The sequence below is a fragment of the Diachasmimorpha longicaudata genome, chromosome 17 (assembly GCF_034640455.1).
Source record: "Diachasmimorpha longicaudata isolate KC_UGA_2023 chromosome 17, iyDiaLong2, whole genome shotgun sequence".
Classification (NCBI taxonomy): Eukaryota; Metazoa; Arthropoda; class Insecta; order Hymenoptera; family Braconidae; genus Diachasmimorpha; species Diachasmimorpha longicaudata.
Genome location: NC_087241.1, coordinates 2,935,943 through 2,954,190, shown reverse-complemented (window position 1 = coordinate 2,954,190; position 18,248 = coordinate 2,935,943). Strand labels below are relative to the sequence as shown.

The window sequence follows — 18,248 nt, the reverse complement described above, 5'->3', positions numbered from 1 at the left end:
CTAAGCCCACACGATCTGCCCCTCCATTTCAGTCTATACTCTATGGTAGAAATGGCCGGCGACGCCATTAGCGGTCTGCTCGCGAATGTAAATATTATTCTCCCTACACTTGCGTAAATACTTATTATTTCCATTATCCAAACCGAATCTCACGCACAACGAGTTTTACCACATTTGTCAGTGAACATATGTGACCAAGTGCAGTAAAAATCATGGGCCTTTAAGTCCCATATTCACGATTTTCAACATAAAGAAAATTCGATTACTGTCTGAATCTATTTGTAGATCATGCACAATGAACGTGTCACGGTGTGTGCTCATTTAGAACTCGTGAAACAAGAATAAAATCGAAAACAACAGCATTAAAGTGACGTTGGTGCATCAATATGGTGTCCTGTGTTGATCAGTGTTCGATGATTGTGCTCTGAATGTCACGAAAAATCGGGATTTTCATCGCTTTTGAGGCCACCAGTTGATAGGTTTATTGAGGTAAACGTTGAATATTGCAACACCTGTACTTTTTTCAACAGACTGTACACTTTTACAAGCTAACATGGCGATTCCGTAGGCGACATTTGTGCCCACTGATAGCTCATCGTTGTGGTGAAATCACCTCGTAAATTTTAACGTAAATATTGGGAGGAAAAAATCTGGAGGATAATGAGAAGCAGGTGCTACCCACACATATCTGTTGAATATGAACTACATTGACGATCAACGTTGGATTATTCGTCATTTGGAACATGATCACAATCGAGGATTGATCCGGGCAGAGTGATTGATACGAGGTAACGATTATTTTTATGCTGTTGTCATTTGGATAAATGAAAAATCGTTAGTATATGGGTTATACAACGATAATATGACTCAGAGTGGCGTGGAATGTAGCAATTGATTGATAATTTTCCTGGTGAACGTCAATAGTTTGGTATTTTTCAATGACAATTGAATATCTTTCAGTTTTTCAATCGTTTTAATAGATTTTTTTAATGTTAAAATTTTCAAAAACGAAGTTCATCAAGAAAATTCAGGTAAACAGAGCTCAACTACGTGCACGAACACGTTATTTAATTCATATAAATTAATAGTTATTCAGAGTAGTGTTTTTTTCCTGTGTCACTGTGCCATAGGCGTTAATGAGAGGAGGAACACTGCAGTGATAATGAAACTGAAAAAATACATTTTATTTTTAGAGACGGAGACATCAAAGGAGACGAGTAAAACAGAGACAACTGAACTGTGGTGTTATTGAATAAGACAATTGTTCGCCATGAGCCTTGTGAAAATTTGTTGATGATGTGTGACGAGGTGGAGTATCTGTTGGGAAAAAACATGAGTTTAAATTCATTATTTCAAACAGTTTGTGATCCTTCGTAACGGAGCTACGACTAACGATGGCGAATGATACGTTGAATGCAGCATATCCACTCCATAAGTGTATTTTTCAAGGGGATATCAAGACGCTGAGTTTTCTGCTGAGAACTCATGATATCGCCGAGAAAGACAAACATGGTAAGATTTTTAAAAAATCTGAAAGCAAAAAAATAAAAAAACCTGGCGATAATTTTTCAATTTGACGTTTGTTAAAATATTACTTGAAGATCACTTAAATTATTTATTATTCTTTAAACAGTTCAGGTTTGGATGAGTATCGTTGTTTAGAGCACGAAGGGTATTCTCAAAGTCTTAAATAAAAACAGAAAATTTACGTCTGGAGAAGGATTGATAAGATAATTAAATAATTTAAGTAAATTAAATAATTAAAGACCTAAAGATAATCTATGAGATCCACAAAATAAGAGAAATGATTTTTTTTATTGTCCTCATCTCCGATTAATTCCAGGTAACACACCACTTCATTTAGCAGTGATGCTGGGCAGAAAAGAATGTGTCCAACTGTTGCTTGCTCACGGTGCCCCAGTGAAAGTAAAAAATCTGTCTGGCTGGAGTCCCCTCGCCGAGGCAACAAGTTACGGCGACAGACAGACAATATCCTCCCTATTGCGAAAATTAAAGCAACAAGGACGTGAACAAATGGAGAAGAGACGTCCAAATTTGGTGGAAGCACTTCGTAAAATGGGTGATTTTTACATGGAATTAAAATGGGATTTTCAAAGTTGGGTACCTCTTGTATCACGAATATTACCAAGTGACATATGTAGAATACACAAATGTGGTTCATCGATACGTATGGACACAACACTAGTTGATTTCAATGACATGAGATGGGAGCGTGGTGACATATCATTCATATTCAATGGCGAACAAAAACCAGGTGAATCATTGACTGTACTCGATAACAAAGCCAAGATATATCAACAAGTGAAGTACGAAGAAACTGAATTAGAAATTGAGGATGAAGTTGATATACTCATGTCAAGTGATATTATGGCAGCACAAATGTCGACAAAGGGAATAACATTTTCCAGAGCTCAAACTGGTTGGATATTCAGAGAGGACAAGAGAGAAATGATTGGAAAATTTAATGCTGATTTTTATCAGATTAATGGAATTGTTTTTGAGAGTAGAAAGAGACGTGAACATCTGAGTGAGGAAGATTTACAGAAAAATAAAGCTATCGTGGAGTCATTGACGAAGGGCAGCTCACAGGGATTTTCAAATGGTGAACCATTGACAAGACGAGCATCACTTAATCCACCACCTGATAACAAAATCACATGGGAAGCTTATCTGGAGGCATCTCCAGGGGAATGTCCAATTTTAGGGAGAAATCTGGTCTATAAGGAGAGCAGCAAATCATTCAAAGCAACGGCTGCTATGAGCTCTGATTTTCCACTTACTGTTGATATGCTGTTGAATGTTTTGGAAGTTATTGCACCGTTTAAACACTTCAGCAAACTTCGTCAATTTGTGTTAATGAAATTACCACCTGGATTTCCGGTTAAAATTGACATACCAATTCTGCCTACAGTTACCGCTAAGATAACATTTCAAGAATTTACGTTCAAACACGACATTGATCCTGAATTATTTCAAGTACCATCAGACTATTTTGAAGATCCTATGAGGTGAGCGATGATTTTGATAATTTTTTTTGTCTAGTCATTCGTGGAATGTAGATATGAGGGATGTGTGAGGGGGATTAATTAAGTAACAGAGGAATTATTTTTTTTATTAAATGATTACTATTTTAATTTGAATAAAAGAATTTATTTAAAATTGAACTTGATTTTTATTTGTGTTTTAGTCGGATTTAATTGATATTTTTTTAAGGATAGACCAATGATGGGGGAAATGGTGAGACTGCGGTATTTATTTTGTTAGACCCGATGCGCTGCTCTTAAATATTTTCAGTCATCAAATTTTATTTTATTTCTTCTGAAACTTTTAAATGCTATATAAATTGTTATTTAGTGTTTAGTGGGGGGTTTAATTAGAAAAGTGGTAATTCTACCCATCATTGGCATAAACAAGTTTTTTATTGATTCAAATAGACAATCAAGATGATGTATCATTACTGAAAGTGTATTGACTTTGTCGGCAAACAATTTACTTGACAAAAATGAGTTTCAGTTACTATGGAGCGTATTTGGCAATGATGATGGTCCTGCATACTGCCTCATCTGTCTGATCAGGAGACATTAATTGGAAACGTAGCAGTGAAGAACAATTACTCGTGTACTATAGTAATTTGTTATTAATCGAATATATTTGTTAGATTGATATTCACGTTAACATCTGACATGAATAATGCTACTACCATCATCATTGCATAACTAACTTAATTAATGATTGATTCGGTGCAATTTTAATGCATTTGAGATAATTTAATGGATGACCTTGAGCATTCGGTGGAAAATTGTACTGGAAATTTATCGGGAATTCAATAATGACTCAATTAAATTTTTATCGAATTATTTCAAATTAGACTAATGGAGAAATATAAGCAGGGGGGAACGAATTTATTGTTATTAATGATCAATAGTTTATTATGATTTCGATGTAGTTTTTATGCAGATGTCAAAAGATTTGAGACAATTCGATAGAAAACATTGAGCATTTTTTTTTTCATTCTGGGAAATTTCACTGGAATGTCAGGGAATTCTCGAGTGAATCTATCGAATTATCTCAGGGGTGAAAGAGGGTAACAAGGAAGACGAGAAATTGATTATTACTAATAACTAATTATGGGTTATTACCCCAGTAATATTTGAATGTCGAACATTTGGGGAAACTGGATAGAAAATCGTGCGAATTTTCTGGAAAATGATGAGGAAATTTTATCAGAACTTACAAAGAAATTATTATCATTCCCACTTAACAGATCGTGTTGTTTAATATTTCCAGATTTCCAGACTTATGACGCATTGATACTCTACCACTAATCGAAGTCAATTATCGGACTGGCTCAGGATCATTCTCTGTATTAGGGGACCGTTTGGCATTAGATTTTCCACTGGGTGTGAGCCTCGGTAGTATACATCGATATACCCCAGTCACTGTGTGCTCTTATTGAGATAAAAATGACAAGTGTTTGACGTGCACCGTCTACTTCCTTTAATTCATAATACGATAATGATATTCTTTGTTACATTTATAACAATTGACCCAAAAATATTAGAGCGATATTGTTTACGTTGAAGAATCAATAATTTATCTGAACCCTTCGTTGCGTACGTGAGGTAGACTCATTCGATGTGCTCTGGTATTTAAAAAAAAATAACTGTTTTGTTAACGAAAGTGGAAACTAACTTGGCAGCACAGAATTCTCCATTTCATTTCATCATTTAACATACGGCATTCAAGGCTCGCTAAAATGTGCAAAAAATTGTAATTAGTTCATTTTCTTATTTAAAATGAGCACTTTAAGCTCAATAATTGATATTACTGCAAAAATTAGTTTATGAAGCCTTTGAATACGGTCTTTGAGTTTTTTATTTCACTACACAAGACAAGAATCCTTAGGGTATTAGGAAATTTTATTGGATTTTCGATTTTTGCAGATTTTATTGCTAAATTTTGCTGCACTTTATTCTGTTTATAGAAAGTTAATTGAACAGAACTGTTCGGGACCGCCGATTCTATTGAAATTGTCAAATAGATGTTCCTTTTGTTTCTTCTATTACAGATTTCTAAGAAAATTTTTCAGTAGAAATTCTGGAAATTTTTGGTTGTTGTTGCGGACCTCACTGACAATTTTGCCGCTTTTCTACGTATATTATTTCATAAATTAAAGATTAATAGGTATAAATCCTTCTGCATGACGGATATTATTGAAACGTTTTTAATAGAAATATTTTACGTTAGTTTCCTATTTGTTTGCTTTTTTGTTCTCCCATAGAAAACTTATCAATAAAATGAATGTCCTTTCAGTTTTATATTTTTTTTACTGCTTTAAAGAACATTCAATAAAAATCCAATAGAATTTCTCTACGATATATTTTCGGGCAACTTCCCATTCCAATTCGACGCTTCATTAACAAATACAATTGCTACATTTTCAGATACGATCACTAGTGGAACATTTCCTCTCGCTTCTAATAAAAACTAGTGTCGACTCATTCATTCGAAGATTTTCCTCCCTCATATTGCGAAAAGTATCCAGTCCGTCGACGATGAAATGTAATTTTGTACTGAATTTCCTATTTCGAAGAAGTTCGAAAAAAGTGAGAATGAACATTTGATTGTTTAAGCACGAGATTATTGAAGAGCACTATATTTTTTTAATCCTCTAATTATATTTTTTATTTATTGACGGTAGCTCAATCCTTCATTTACCAATGCAAGAGTGTTTGATTCACTAATCGTTGGGTGTTTCATTATCATATGATCACTGCGCTAATGGAAACTGCACTAGAATTTTTGCGTAAAAAATGTCGAATTCACTTCAATTTTAATGCAAAATAATTGGATTAAATTGGATTTTTATTGTTTTCTGATCACAAAGACAGTAACATGTCACTCACTCAAAATGTTGATGATATTTAGAACCGAAAATATTGATATTTTCAATGAGAATGGGAAATTAATGGAACTGACATGAGATGAATTGATTACCGAAGTGGTACAACAAAATAAATCACTTTTGACAAGTGAATATCTCAATATCTAAAAGAGATAGAACATTTTTTATCAAATCCTTTTTTTTGGAGAAAATTCAGTGCTACAACAAATGTTATAACAAAAATCTCGCTATCTCTCTTAGATTCGAAGATATTGTCCAAAAACTCGACTCAGAAATAAGTCAACTTATCTAGTTTTACCACTTCGCTGCTGAGATGTCATAAAATCGTGGCCTTGTGGTGTCAACTCGATCTATTTAATTAAATTATACCGAAATAAGTTAACTCAAGGATCAATCTCAGTATTTTCAAATTATTCAACAATTGGAACAGCATTTTTCTACTCTACACATACCGCTATCAGTACAGATACATAAATTGTTCAAGGAAGAAGCAAGGATAACAAATATATCTATTTTTACACTGTCAAATCAATCTGACACCAATGAACATTCTCAAAAAACACCTTTCGTGCATTTCAACACAGTTACAGTGACAGCGTAGAAATTTGCACCTCTAATTAGCCTGAAATCAGTCAAATAGTCCCCAGAATTCCTACACATCAATATTATAATCATAAGTATTATGATCTGTTAATTTTTACATAACTATTTCATAAAATGTTGTCATTACCATCATGAAGCCAAGGTGGATGATTTATTTACCTCCCGAATTTATTTCTGTTTCAAACTATTAGCGTAATTCATAATTTTCGTGCTTGGAACGGTTCCAAAGTAATTAAAATGTTTTAGAAATGTTTGTATACCAATGTATAAAAAATATACATAATTTTTCTTTTTCAGAAATCATTGTATTTCATTTCAATAAAAAGTCACAACCCTTTTGTCATGACCTTGGCAATTATGGAGTCTGGATTACTCCAGAAATTTTTTATAAACGAATATCTCGTCGAAATTACTCCATCGGGACAGACGGTTCCTAAGGCATGTTTCGTTTACGCCCGCCATTTTTAATTAATTAATTTCAGATGTCATGTCTTTTTTGCAGGTACATCAAAGGACAATAGCATTTGAAAAATGTAAAAAAAAAAATTAATCGTCAAATGTCAGGTCGGATTAATGGGATATTTCTGTCAAGTTGTTGTGAACAGCATTTGCATGGAGTTTGACATAAATAATTTTCTTGACAGCAGAAAAAAAATTATTTTTACTGGTAATGGGAGACGTTAGAATAAATAAAAATACTTGAAAAAATGTGAGAATTTCTTTACTGATTTTTTTCCATACGGATTATACTATACAGCGGATTACAGTTACTGCCAATGCACACCAGAAGAATTTATTTGCGATATTAAAAAACATATCCAATTATATTCCTCCACGTCATAATTGTTTGAGTAGAACTCCATAATATATTTCATGGAGTCAATAAATATTATTTACATTTATTCATATTGAATTAATTTGCACTCATTCACATGTTACGCAAATACAATCATCTATAAAAAATAGATGCGTCCCAATTTCCCCCCTTTTTGGTTCTCCGAAGATCGTTACAGCCAAATTACGAATGTTTCACTGCATTTAGAGTTAATTAAATGACGAAGCAAGCGTAGAATGTATTCATCTCTTTTAACGTGAAGCCAGCTTCAGAAAAAACTCAATAGAGAAGAAAACTATTGAAGAAATAAGAATTTTGTAGCGAAGGGATAAAAAGAGATAAATTACTTTTGATTATTGAACAGTTTTTTAATGAATATCTGAGAATCTAAGGAAGTCAGCAAAATTCTCATTAAGGTTTTGTGTAGAATATTTACTCGACAGTTTTTGTTCAAATTTTTATGGCGAAATAATTAAAAAAAGTTTCTGCAAAATGATCACTTTCCCCCACTTGGAGCACTTCCTTAGATTCGTAGATATTGCTCGAAAAATTAAGTGAGATAAGTCAACTTATCTCGTTTTACCACTTCATTACTGTGTTATCACTCTCCGAAATATCGAATACTGATTGACAAATAAAACTGCGGTGAAGTAGATGGACGAAGCAACGTTGAAGTGCAAAATAAAGACACAAGAACGAATAAACTATTCACGTAGACTTTGTAATCTAGTTCTCATATCTTCAAGTTCTTTATCGTTCTCCTCGACTTCTTCGGATTTTTCTTCCGTCGACGTTGACGTTCCTGGGGTTTCCATCACAAGTGCCGGAGCTGTGCCAAGTTGTCCGGCCGTCAACTCCCAAAGAATCTGCAGATAATAATTTTTCAAATAATTAATTCAAAAAATAACAATTAACTAATTTAGATAAAACTGATTGGATATGATTTGTTTCGAATTTTACTCATGTAATTACTGTCAAAATTTTATTACCGACCTGAGAGTTGAGTTACTTTAAAATAGAAGAGTTTTCCCTCGAAAAATTCAGTCACATTAATTCTCCAGAAAATTCCGAAACTTTTTCTCTATTCAAAACCTCAGAGTTTTTCGTTATAAAAATAAGAATTAAATACTCTTGTTTTAATGGAAAGTGTTGAATTGTGCAAAGACGTACCTTGTCCACTTCCTCGTCCGCCTCATCCTCCATCTCCTCCGAATCCTCGACCGAGTCCATAGTTTCGTCGAGCATTTCCTCGATTATTCCAGCTTTCATCATTTCTTTGGACAATTCCCGCATTGTTGCTGCCACTTCAGGTACTTTAATAAGCGATTGCATTGCTTGCATAACTTCTGTTGACTTTGACAATGAACCAGCGACTCGTATCGTTGCCAATTGATTTTTCATTTGTAGTGTTACTGAATTCAAGTGAGCTTTTGATGTATAAATTTTGTTGCAGGCTTTCCGGGCACGAATAATCTCCTTTGCGAGAACTTTACAAACATCTTTGTCGCCTTTTTTAGCTGCATCTTTCAGCGAACGTTTCACTTTTTCCTCCTCACGTTGAATGGCTGAAAAAATAATTAAGTATAGCATGAAATGATTTAGTGAAACCTGCGTATTTTTTTCTCTACATCCTTTCATCTGATTTAACATCCGCGCGATTACTTATACTGCGCAGTTTCATTTTATCCTCTTCAACACTGAACGAATATTAAAAAGAAAAAAATTTAAAAAAGCTGAGGCCCATTCTTCTACCGATAATTATAACATTAGATTAGATTACAAATTTTATTAAGATTAATAGACGAAAGAAATTATTCATTTTAATAAAATTGAATCAATAAATAGACAATTAATTATGTGAAAACAAATATTCAGAAATAAATCAATGTTTCTTTGGCAATTTTAATTACAGAAAAACAAATTCTGCTTTATGTCACTCGAAAATCGAACCCGGTTCTTCCCATAATTTAGACAAAAATAATTAAATTATGTGCAATTCAAGGTCAATTTCCCCTTTTTCTTATTTCGGTCATTACATGGGTGTTCCCTGAAGAAATGAGATAGATTTCATAGGAAAATCTCAGACGACCTTCTCTTAAAAACTGAAGTGAAGTGTCCCTGAGTCTATGTGTCTCGAAACAATCGATTTGGTCAAGAAAATACTGTATCAATATTGACATGTCATGTGAACAGATATTATCTTCGTCTAGAACTGGTATTACTCACCTCTAACCTGACGATCCAACTGATAACCTTCCTTTCGTAGTTTATGAGCCCATTCATTAACCTGAGAAAATTAATTTCATTGCTGAGTCTGATTGACCTTAAAACCAACAAAATATCGTAAACAATATTTATCAAGGGTATAAGACCTGATCTTTGGGATTTTTCTCCTGAGATTTCCCAAAAAGCCCCATTATTTTGACGTTTTATTGCTATGATAACGGTCCCACCTGAAGTTGTCTACGTTTTCTACGACGATGTTCAGGAAATTCGCCGAAGGGGTAAACTAGGAGTAGAGGTTCAGATCTGGGGGGTCAGGTGACCCCACATCGACTCTAGTAACGACCATGGCAGTGAGAGACATCAGCGTCGACTCTGGCGACAGCTGGACTGCCCTAAAATTCGTCTGTTCATTAAAAAATTGTCCTTTTGTTTCTAATGAACATTAAGAAATGAAATGAACGTTATTTGGAGTGATAATTAGATTCTATTCGATGGGGTCAAGCTTCACTCCTGAATCTTGGACAATAATAATTTTTGGGCGTTCGCCCAGGGCCGGAGTCGACGGTGGCGCCTCCCACCGCTGGGATCAGCCCTAACGTCGAGTGGGGTCCCCTGACCCCCGGGTCTGGGACTCTACTTTAGTCTCTGCTCTATGGCACCCTTCCGGGCTCAGTCCACAAGTCGCCGGTCAGCTGTGAATGATTTTTGGAGTGACTGGAGTGCCCTTGCTGCATAAATACTCGTGAAATGTCAGACAGTTCTGACGACAGTCTCGAGGATGGTCCCTGGGTGTTGTACAAAAATCGTGACGAATGGAAGGATGTTGTGCCAGTGCCGCAGGACGACGGACCCCACCCGATTGTTGCCATCGCGTACTCAGAGAAGTGTATGTTTGGCTGATTGTTATAACCTCAAAATTTTTCCCAGATTTCCCTTTTGTTCTAGTCATGTTCAAGTGTTGTGTATTATCTTTATAATTAATTCACCATATTTTTATGTGAAGTTTATTTCTTTAATCGTCACAAATCAGTTTCTTCCACAAATCATCTCCAGCTTAGACTTTTCTATCAAATTTTTTCATCCTCAGCCGAAGAATAAGTACATCAGGAAGAAGATGACAACTTAATAATTAATCAATCTACCTCTGCATTTTTAATATAAAATCTAGATTGAGATTTTTTCACTCAAATAAATCCTATCTTTTCTCATCTCATGAATTCTTAAATATTCATGTAGACAGAAATAAAAGTCAGGCTTATTTTTCTTTCATTTAAATATTTAGTATCTAACAATTCATCTCCTCGTCATCCGTTAAATTTCAGTCAAGGACGCTCACGACTATTTCCGTGCAATATTGAAATCCGGTGAAAAATCAGAACGATCTCTTGCCCTGACCACCGACTGCATCTGGTTGAATCCAGCTAATTACACTGTCTGGCAATACCGTCGTGATGTGCTGAAGGCCCTTGGAAAGGATCTAAGAGAGGAATTGAAGTTTATTGACTCTGTGACTGACTCCAACCAGAAGAACTACCAGGTCTGGCACCACCGTAGGGCCATTGTCGAGTGGCTGCAGGATCCGAGCCGCGAGTTGGAGTTCACAGCACGAATTCTGGAGAAAGACGCCAAGAATTATCATACCTGGCAGCACAGGCAATGGGTACTCACTGCATTTCGGTTTGTATTCATTGATATCTTCATATATCTTGAATTTCCATTTTTTATTCCATTATTATCACTAATTATATAGTAATGAGACGTAAGTAATTCTTCGATTTGATGAAAGAACTCTTTAATCTGACTTTACTCAATATTTTTCTCTCTAAACGGTTCCCAAGGAATTAGTAAATCAAAAGCGTTTGTGAACACTTGATTGTTGTGTTAAATTAATGTTAATAAATTATATATTTTGTTATCCCAGGCTGTTCGACAAAGAACTTGAATATGTGGACAGATTATTAAAGGAGGACGTGCGGAATAATTCAGCTTGGAATCAAAGATATTTCATTCTCAACCATACGACCAATTTTGAATCTGAAGTCATAGATAGAGAAGTAGATTACGCCCTGGAGACCATTGATATTGTCAAGGGAAATGAGAGTGCGTGGAATTACCTCAGGGGGTGAGTCATAAAAAATTTACCACAAAATTTGTGCAGAGGAGGTTCTCCTCCATTTAATTTTGTTAAACGTAAAATTACGAGAAAATTAAATATTTTTCGTGATTTTTTTTTCTGCTCATATAAAATGCTTTATTTTATCAATAAATCATATTGGATTCAGGGTTTTAATACACGACGAAAAAGGAGGACTTGCCTACAATGAGAAAGTTCTGAAAAAATGTGAAGAATGGTACAACAACGGCTGTCGTGTCAATCATCTGTTAGCATGCATAATTGATATTTGTCAGGAGCGATACAAGAACGAGCCCACAGAATCCCTTTTCCACTTAAATAATGCTCTCACGGTATGTATTTTTATACAGAAAAGTATTAAAAAGAAATTTAGACAGGTATATGACAGTCACCGTTTGTATATATATTTATTTATATATACAATAAACATTAGGAACTTGAAAATCACACTTACATTTCTTTCATTGGGAAGCAAAAAAAATAGTCAATTTAATTCATATAATTTTTTAATATAAATAACGTAATCTATATGTGTCAAGTGAATTCATTACTAATTTCACCAGAAGTACAGTTTAAACTTTAATTTAAAAAGTTGTAATAATTTTTTCCAGCTCGCCAAAGAATTATCGGAGAAACACGACAGAATACGCAGGAGATATTGGGATTACGTTACCCAACAATTATCTGAAAAACTCAAAACCACCTGTTGAATCGTTAAATCAACATCCCCTCGTCCATGTGTTCCATAAAAATATGTTGAATAAACTGAGAAGGAAATTTTTTAAATGTACAAAACCACTTGCAACGTTAATTCATCTATTTTATTTATAAAATAGTTACATACTCCCAGTTTTTTTTTTGTAATACAATAACTAATAACATAATAATTGGTTTGGCATAACTAAGATGACTTTGAACGTAGCAACTCCATTGACTTTAGTTTCTCATCGAGATTGAGAGATTTTTTTCTTCTTCGTTTGTTCGTTAATAAGCAATTTCGAACGAAAAATTTACAGTTTTAAAAGCAAATATTTTACAAGCGTACGAATGACAGGCAGTGACTGCATTACCCGGGGTCAATTGCATATTGTTAATTGCATTTTGTAGGCAAATAAAAACATCAGCGATAATTTAATTCTCCGAGTTTTTTTTTTTTTCGTTTGGGGTATGATTTTAAACTGTTGTTGATTATCTACCCTAACATTTAACAATCAACATCCAAACAATTATTTTACACACTCGATTTCCGGGCTGGCAGGAGTGCGCAGTTTTGGTTGTTCTTGTCGGTGATAAATCATTCAGCAGTGGAGATCACATTTTCAGGGATATATTTGATAATTGCAGAAGGTAACGAGTATTTTGGAGGCATTTTTTCGCAATATAAAGGCTCATAAACCCAAAAACCTGATTTTCAGGCAAGAAAAAACAATAATTTGTTTCTTTAATTCTATTTTTTGATTGATCAAAAAATTTTGGGAAGATATTCAATTTTCTATAGATTTTACGAGCCACGAAAAAACTGATGACTTTTTTATTTTCTCTCTACTGAGGGTTTTTATTGGAACTTTCCACCAAAAAGCGGAGAACGAAAATGGAAAAATTCAGCCCTTCAGCTTTTTTCGGCCGATAAAAGTCTCCAATTTTCCCCAAAATCTTCGCCTCCTCTTAAATTAATATCCCCCTCCACTCCTGAATTTTTCTCTCCCTCTTCAACAACAGAGACTTGACGTATATCTCCATGACAAACAATTACAGATATCAACACCAGAATAATTGAATTCACAATTGATAATAATCCACGTATTCTCAGACACTGATTTCCCATCTGTCCCATCGATAAAAATTGCTTATCAGCCAAAAAAAAATCAATTTCAATTCGTTAATCTCATCTATTTAAAGCTATGTAACAGGTAATTCCCTTTTAATGTTCATTATGACATTTACACTCGATTTACACTGAAAATATATTCGTCGTCCTATTATTGCACATCTTCATCCTCAAATCTCTCAGATTCAACGTCAGTATAATTTTCTTCTCTCCCATGATGGATCAATCGTACGGTCGATTAATCACGGGTAATAACGATTAGGCTACCATCTCTCCTAGTCTATGATTGGACCATCGGACCATATTTATCGTTCATCGAGTTTGGCCTCAGTCATCCATAACAAACGACTTGACAGCGTCATTTTCCCGTTGTCCACCCCGAAATTATTAATAAATTAATAATTATCGTATTGCCATCGTCCTGACATGCGTCTGTCCAGTCGTGTAGAGGATGTATATATTTTATTGCTACCTATGTATTTATCTTGAGAGAATCTATGCAAGTTGAAGCCATCGAGACAAAGATTTTTTTGCATATAGTGAAGATAGTTTTTTAAAATTACTAATGGTTAATAGTATCTCTAGGTACATTCAGGAAGATTCAAGATCATAATAATGGTATCGTTATTTCACTGGAGATTAAATGAGATTCTCTGTCAAATTAATTTCAATATTTGTTTATGTTCTTGGGGACAAGTTGTAAAATATAAAACGTCTTTTTCATTTGATTTTTTCAATACGAGAAATGACATTAGAAAATTGGAAATGTGGGTCAAGAAAATAGCGTAGGAAATATAAAAAAAAATAAGTTAGATGGAAAAATTGATTGATTTCATCAATTACAATTAATATATTTTTTTTATTTATGTAATGTAATTGTTGAGGTAATTAAATTGAGGAAAATCAATATAATATAATTGAATTGAATAAATTGATTGATTTTTTGAAACATTTTCTTTTAGAAATTTCAGTAAAATAGGGCATGAGCTGATGGGACATAATATTATTTTAGTAATAATAAATATGTTTTAATAATTAACGGAAGTAGGTTCTTCGCGAGTTAAATAAAATTAATTCCTTTACAACTTCTCCCCAAAATACCTTTGATTTCCCCAAACATAAAAAAAATCGTACTTTCATTTTTATCTCGAGCATCAGAGAATATTCTCGAAATGAATAAAAATATATTAATTCTGACAGATAACAGTGACAGCAATGACCGTAGAGACTAGATTCTACATTAAGTCATAGATTACAGATGATTATTTTCATAATTTTTTATCGTCTCTATCGGTATCGCTATAACGTTCGTCTCACCAGGGCTATCCCGCCCATCGGGGATGGGACTAAAAGGGGTGGTTTATTCAGCGCTGAACCTGTACCTCAGATTCTCATCAGAGACTTAATTATGCAAATTAGGGTAAACCCCTTGCATTCCAGTCCAGGGGATTCCGGGATAGTCGCGATGAATGTAACATTTTTTTTTTTAAACACATTTTTCAAAGACATGCGGTAGTGATCGAGTTGATATGAGATAACGTTTCGATGTTTCATCTCGGGTTATCTCGTCTTAAGAGGTATCTTAATGCTAATAGGCGCTGCTAAAAATCGATATTAACGTAGGTCTCATTTATCTGTCGAATGAAATTGTGACGCAGTCGAAGAATTTAATAGAAAAAGCGGAGAAATTTTGTTCAAACTTTCATCTTTCAATATCGAATGTTGAAAATCGTATAGAAGTGCTCATTGTTCGTGGAAAATTCTTGGTTCGTTACTTTTTAAAATTTTTCTTCCACTGGAAACTGAAAAAAAATTGAGAATTTTTCCCACTTGATCTATGAAATTGTTCGTACGTCAAGAGCTTCAGGTTTTGATGAGTCGTGAACAACCGCATGAACATGAAAAACATTGTTGTTTAAATTTTTTGAAGAGAACAAGATCCCAGAGGTCTTACAATTAATAAATAAATTGTGGAAGATTTTCAAATGAATTTAACGAATAAATTTCTGGTAGTTTTCAACTTTTCATCGAAACGACGAATTAATCAATCAATAAAATTGATGCATCAGATGTCTCCACCCCCATTATTCATAAATACAATTTCAAAGTTAGGCAGTGATGAAAAATGATGTTGAGAAGACCTCGTAAACGTCTCAACCCTCAGTATTTTCCGTTCAGTCTCGACCGAAAAAAAAAACAATCAGTTCAATGGATTTTCCCCATTCGCATGTGATAAACGATCATTAGCAGCCCAGACCCTTATGTTTACTTATCGTTAGCTATGTTTTTTGTTATCATTAACCAGTCACAAAAATAAATATTTCATATTGTTTTACGTTTACGTGTTTACACCCTAAGAGAAAAGCCCATCACGGCCGAGCGATAATTAACGTTCTCTTATCGAGTTTTTCATCAACATTTTTTTTGTTATGGCTGCCCAGGTTACCTCAAAATACGTGAAATTCGTTGAATGATTAGGGATATCCTAGGGGATCCCCTTAACAATTAGTATTTCGTAATTTGTCGCTTTATTTCAATGAAATTATTTTAATTACATAAACTTATTAGTTAATACGAACTTACATTTTTTAAAACTTGAATAAACGATTTATCCGACGCAAATAATATTTTTAATACAAATAAAATATGTACCTGGTTGTACTGAATAAATTATGACTTCAAATCGTAATGTAAATATATATAGATATATATATATAACAATTTGTCATTCGGTTCTCATATTATATAATTTCGTTCAATAAAAAAAATTGTGCAGCCGACCAATTCGTCATTCTCCCCCCCCCAAAACTATAATTTTCGGTCATCCCATTTTGGATATCCCCAATGCCACACCTCTCCCCTCATTTTTCATATCCTCGCGTATTAAACAAAAATATTGACGCGTGAAATTTATCGACAAAGAATCCCTGATGCATGGTTATGCTGGTTGTCACAATATTTTCTGCCACTTCAACATCCATTCCCTTCCTCGAGTGTTCACAAATATTTTTGTACCATACGTGGTGAACGATATCAACGGTGATATGCAATAGACAATTTTTTTTTGTTTCATTTCCCGAATTATTTTCTACATCATGAAAAAAAATATATGCTCATTTTCTATGAATAAATCGTTGTCACGTATCGACAATTTACTTATCGCCAGCTTCTCAAGTAAATTTTTTAATTTTTCCTGGAGTTAAAATTAAAACATCTTGCGCAGATTTAATTCTGTCGTTTGAGAGCTTTGAAAGTTTGAAATTTTCAAAACGAGTCATTTGTTAGTTTTTATTGCAGATGAGTCCCCGGAATTTTGACGATAAATCATGAGGGGAATAAATGTAAATAAATACATTGATTAAAAATAATGAATGAGTAATTTTTCATTCTTACAATATACAATAGTTCTTGTGTTCGAGTATTTAATAACCAAAAATTATTTATAACAATTTATTACTGTCGAATGGAAACAGTAATCGTGGAAATGAAAATTTTCAATTTTTTCGTGTCAACTAAATAATTCATCGTTTATTAAAAAATTGTCTCTCCGTTGCTAATGAATATTAAGGGATGAAACCAACGCTGTTCGGAGAAGAATTGACTTCTCCCCGATCAGGTCAAGTTTCATCCCTTAATCTCCGTAAATAAAAATTAAAAACCACAAAAAAAACTGATCATCAAAATACATTCAAAAGTAAAATTCCTATGAAAAATCTCTCGCCCAGACAGGAATTTCCCGCTTGTTTTTCTCTAATCGAATCATCCGCGTATTTCAACCTCATCAATCTATCAAACTACAAATTAATCCTCTCAATGTCAACACAAATCATCTACAGAAATATCGAGAATATTTTTTCGCGTAGATTCACGAGCATTTCCAAGTCCTGCGATGCAATAAAACCTTGAGAAAACTAGGATTACATCCGCCGAAGAACAACTTCCGGTAGTTTCAGCTTCTGCAATCAAACTTCGACCCTCATTCCCACTGGGTACAAGTATTCCAAAGGGCTTCGGCCATTGTCAAGTTACAATTATCATTTTCCCTCTCAATGACTCGACGACTTGTTCTCTTCATCGTTCAGCCGTTGCTTCGTTCAAAGGACCAAAATTTCATCAATTTTTGGAAACAGCACTGGAAGGCTTGTGTCCAACTCCCTCTTCGTGGAGATGAGTTTTAAAATATTTGAGCTTATTCAATTCAGAATGGACTTTATCAGGTCCATGGCGAGGGGTTTCTCTTTGCCGCGTGTCAGAAGGCCGTGTCCAAGGCCGCCATCGACGTTGAGATTTCAGGATCGGCGCGACAGGCGTCCAAAAATTCGGTTAGGGTCACAACGCCATCCTTGTTCTCGTCCATTTTCTGAAATTCAATGAATAATTATTTAACGTTATTAAGAAAAATTCGCGTAGAAAAAATGGCGTAGAAAAATTCGCGTAGAAAAATTTTTGTCTCTCGAAGATCTTCCAGAGATCTTCACCAGAATAATCGAAAGATTTTAACAAATAGAATTCAACAAAATTCAATAAACAACGAATTTCACATGATTAGTCAGCAGCCCATTGCGAATTTATTGGCAAGTGGAACTACACTATATGGAATACAAACACAATTTTCCACTAGTTAAATTTTATGGACAATTGACTTGTAATTTTCCGGAACAGGACATCAAATTAAATTCAGTCGGATAATTACACT

At 34.1% G+C, this 18,248-nt stretch overlaps 4 protein-coding genes across 6 annotated transcripts in view; 2 read left to right on the top strand and 2 right to left on the bottom strand.

Annotated features, from left to right (window-relative positions):
- The first annotated feature begins 50 nt into the window (after nt 1-50).
- LOC135170520 (ankyrin repeat domain-containing protein 13C) lies at nt 51-6,829 on the top strand. 3 transcript variants are annotated; one of them, XR_010300393.1, is made up of 6 exons: nt 51-489; nt 569-788; nt 1,194-1,512; nt 1,844-3,029; nt 3,535-3,647; nt 4,309-6,829. XR_010300393.1 is itself a non-coding variant. In XM_064136428.1 (6 exons), exons 3-5 carry the CDS (start codon nt 1,395-1,397, stop codon nt 3,590-3,592), a joined length of 1,362 nt encoding a protein of 453 aa, XP_063992498.1. In that variant the 5' UTR covers nt 51-489; nt 569-788; nt 1,194-1,394; the 3' UTR covers nt 3,593-3,639; nt 4,309-6,829. The 3 variants fall into 3 exon arrangements, 2 of the variants coding, with proteins under 2 accessions (XP_063992498.1, XP_063992499.1); XM_064136428.1 differs by having other exon boundaries at nt 3,535-3,639; XM_064136429.1 differs by lacking the exon at nt 3,535-3,647 and having other exon boundaries at nt 53-489.
- Nucleotides 6,830-7,234: 405 nt separating this feature from the next.
- Nucleotides 7,235-9,885, bottom strand: LOC135170526 (charged multivesicular body protein 3). The gene is made up of 4 exons (XM_064136442.1): nt 9,737-9,885; nt 9,591-9,651; nt 8,535-8,929; nt 7,235-8,230 (listed from the first exon to the last, which is right to left on the bottom strand). Exons 1-4 carry the CDS (start codon nt 9,779-9,781, stop codon nt 8,069-8,071), a joined length of 663 nt encoding a protein of 220 aa, XP_063992512.1. The 5' UTR covers nt 9,782-9,885; the 3' UTR covers nt 7,235-8,068.
- Nucleotides 9,886-9,949: 64 nt separating this feature from the next.
- LOC135170523 (protein farnesyltransferase/geranylgeranyltransferase type-1 subunit alpha) lies at nt 9,950-12,859 on the top strand. Its single transcript, XM_064136439.1, has 5 exons — nt 9,950-10,476; nt 10,913-11,267; nt 11,512-11,712; nt 11,873-12,056; nt 12,336-12,859. Exons 1-5 carry the CDS (start codon nt 10,338-10,340, stop codon nt 12,432-12,434), a joined length of 978 nt encoding a protein of 325 aa, XP_063992509.1. The 5' UTR covers nt 9,950-10,337; the 3' UTR covers nt 12,435-12,859.
- A 570-nt stretch (nt 12,860-13,429) lies between these two features.
- The window catches only part of LOC135170640 (uncharacterized), a 54,232-nt gene continuing 49,413 nt past the window's right edge, over nt 13,430-18,248 (bottom strand). The window contains exon 7 of the mRNA XM_064136643.1: nt 13,430-17,912. Within this exon, the coding sequence (XP_063992713.1) occupies nt 17,802-17,912 (111 nt within the window). The 3' untranslated portion in view covers nt 13,430-17,801. The remainder of the gene's footprint in view (nt 17,913-18,248) is intronic.

Coding starts and splice junctions, on each gene's coding strand:
- LOC135170523 (XM_064136439.1), top strand. CDS start 10,338: ATGTCAGACAGTTCTGACGACAGTCTCGAGGATGGTCCCTGGGTGTTG. Junction 10,477..10,912: donor CATCGCGTACTCAGAGAAGT/GTATGTTTGGCT, acceptor GTTAAATTTCAG/TCAAGGACGCTCACGACTAT. Junction 11,268..11,511: donor TGGGTACTCACTGCATTTCG/GTTTGTATTCAT, acceptor TTGTTATCCCAG/GCTGTTCGACAAAGAACTTG.
- LOC135170520 (XM_064136428.1), top strand. CDS start 1,395: ATGGCGAATGATACGTTGAATGCAGCATATCCACTCCATAAGTGTATT. Junction 1,513..1,843: donor CGCCGAGAAAGACAAACATG/GTAAGATTTTTA, acceptor GATTAATTCCAG/GTAACACACCACTTCATTTA. Junction 3,030..3,534: donor TATTTTGAAGATCCTATGAG/GTGAGCGATGAT, acceptor AATGAGTTTCAG/TTACTATGGAGCGTATTTGG.
- LOC135170526 (XM_064136442.1), bottom strand. CDS start 9,781: ATGGGGCTTTTTGGGAAATCTCAGGAGAAAAATCCCAAAGATCAG. Junction 9,652..9,736: donor AGAAAAATCCCAAAGATCAG/GTCTTATACCCT, acceptor TAATTTTCTCAG/GTTAATGAATGGGCTCATAA. Junction 8,231..8,534: donor CGGACGAGGAAGTGGACAAG/GTACGTCTTTGC, acceptor TATTATCTGCAG/ATTCTTTGGGAGTTGACGGC.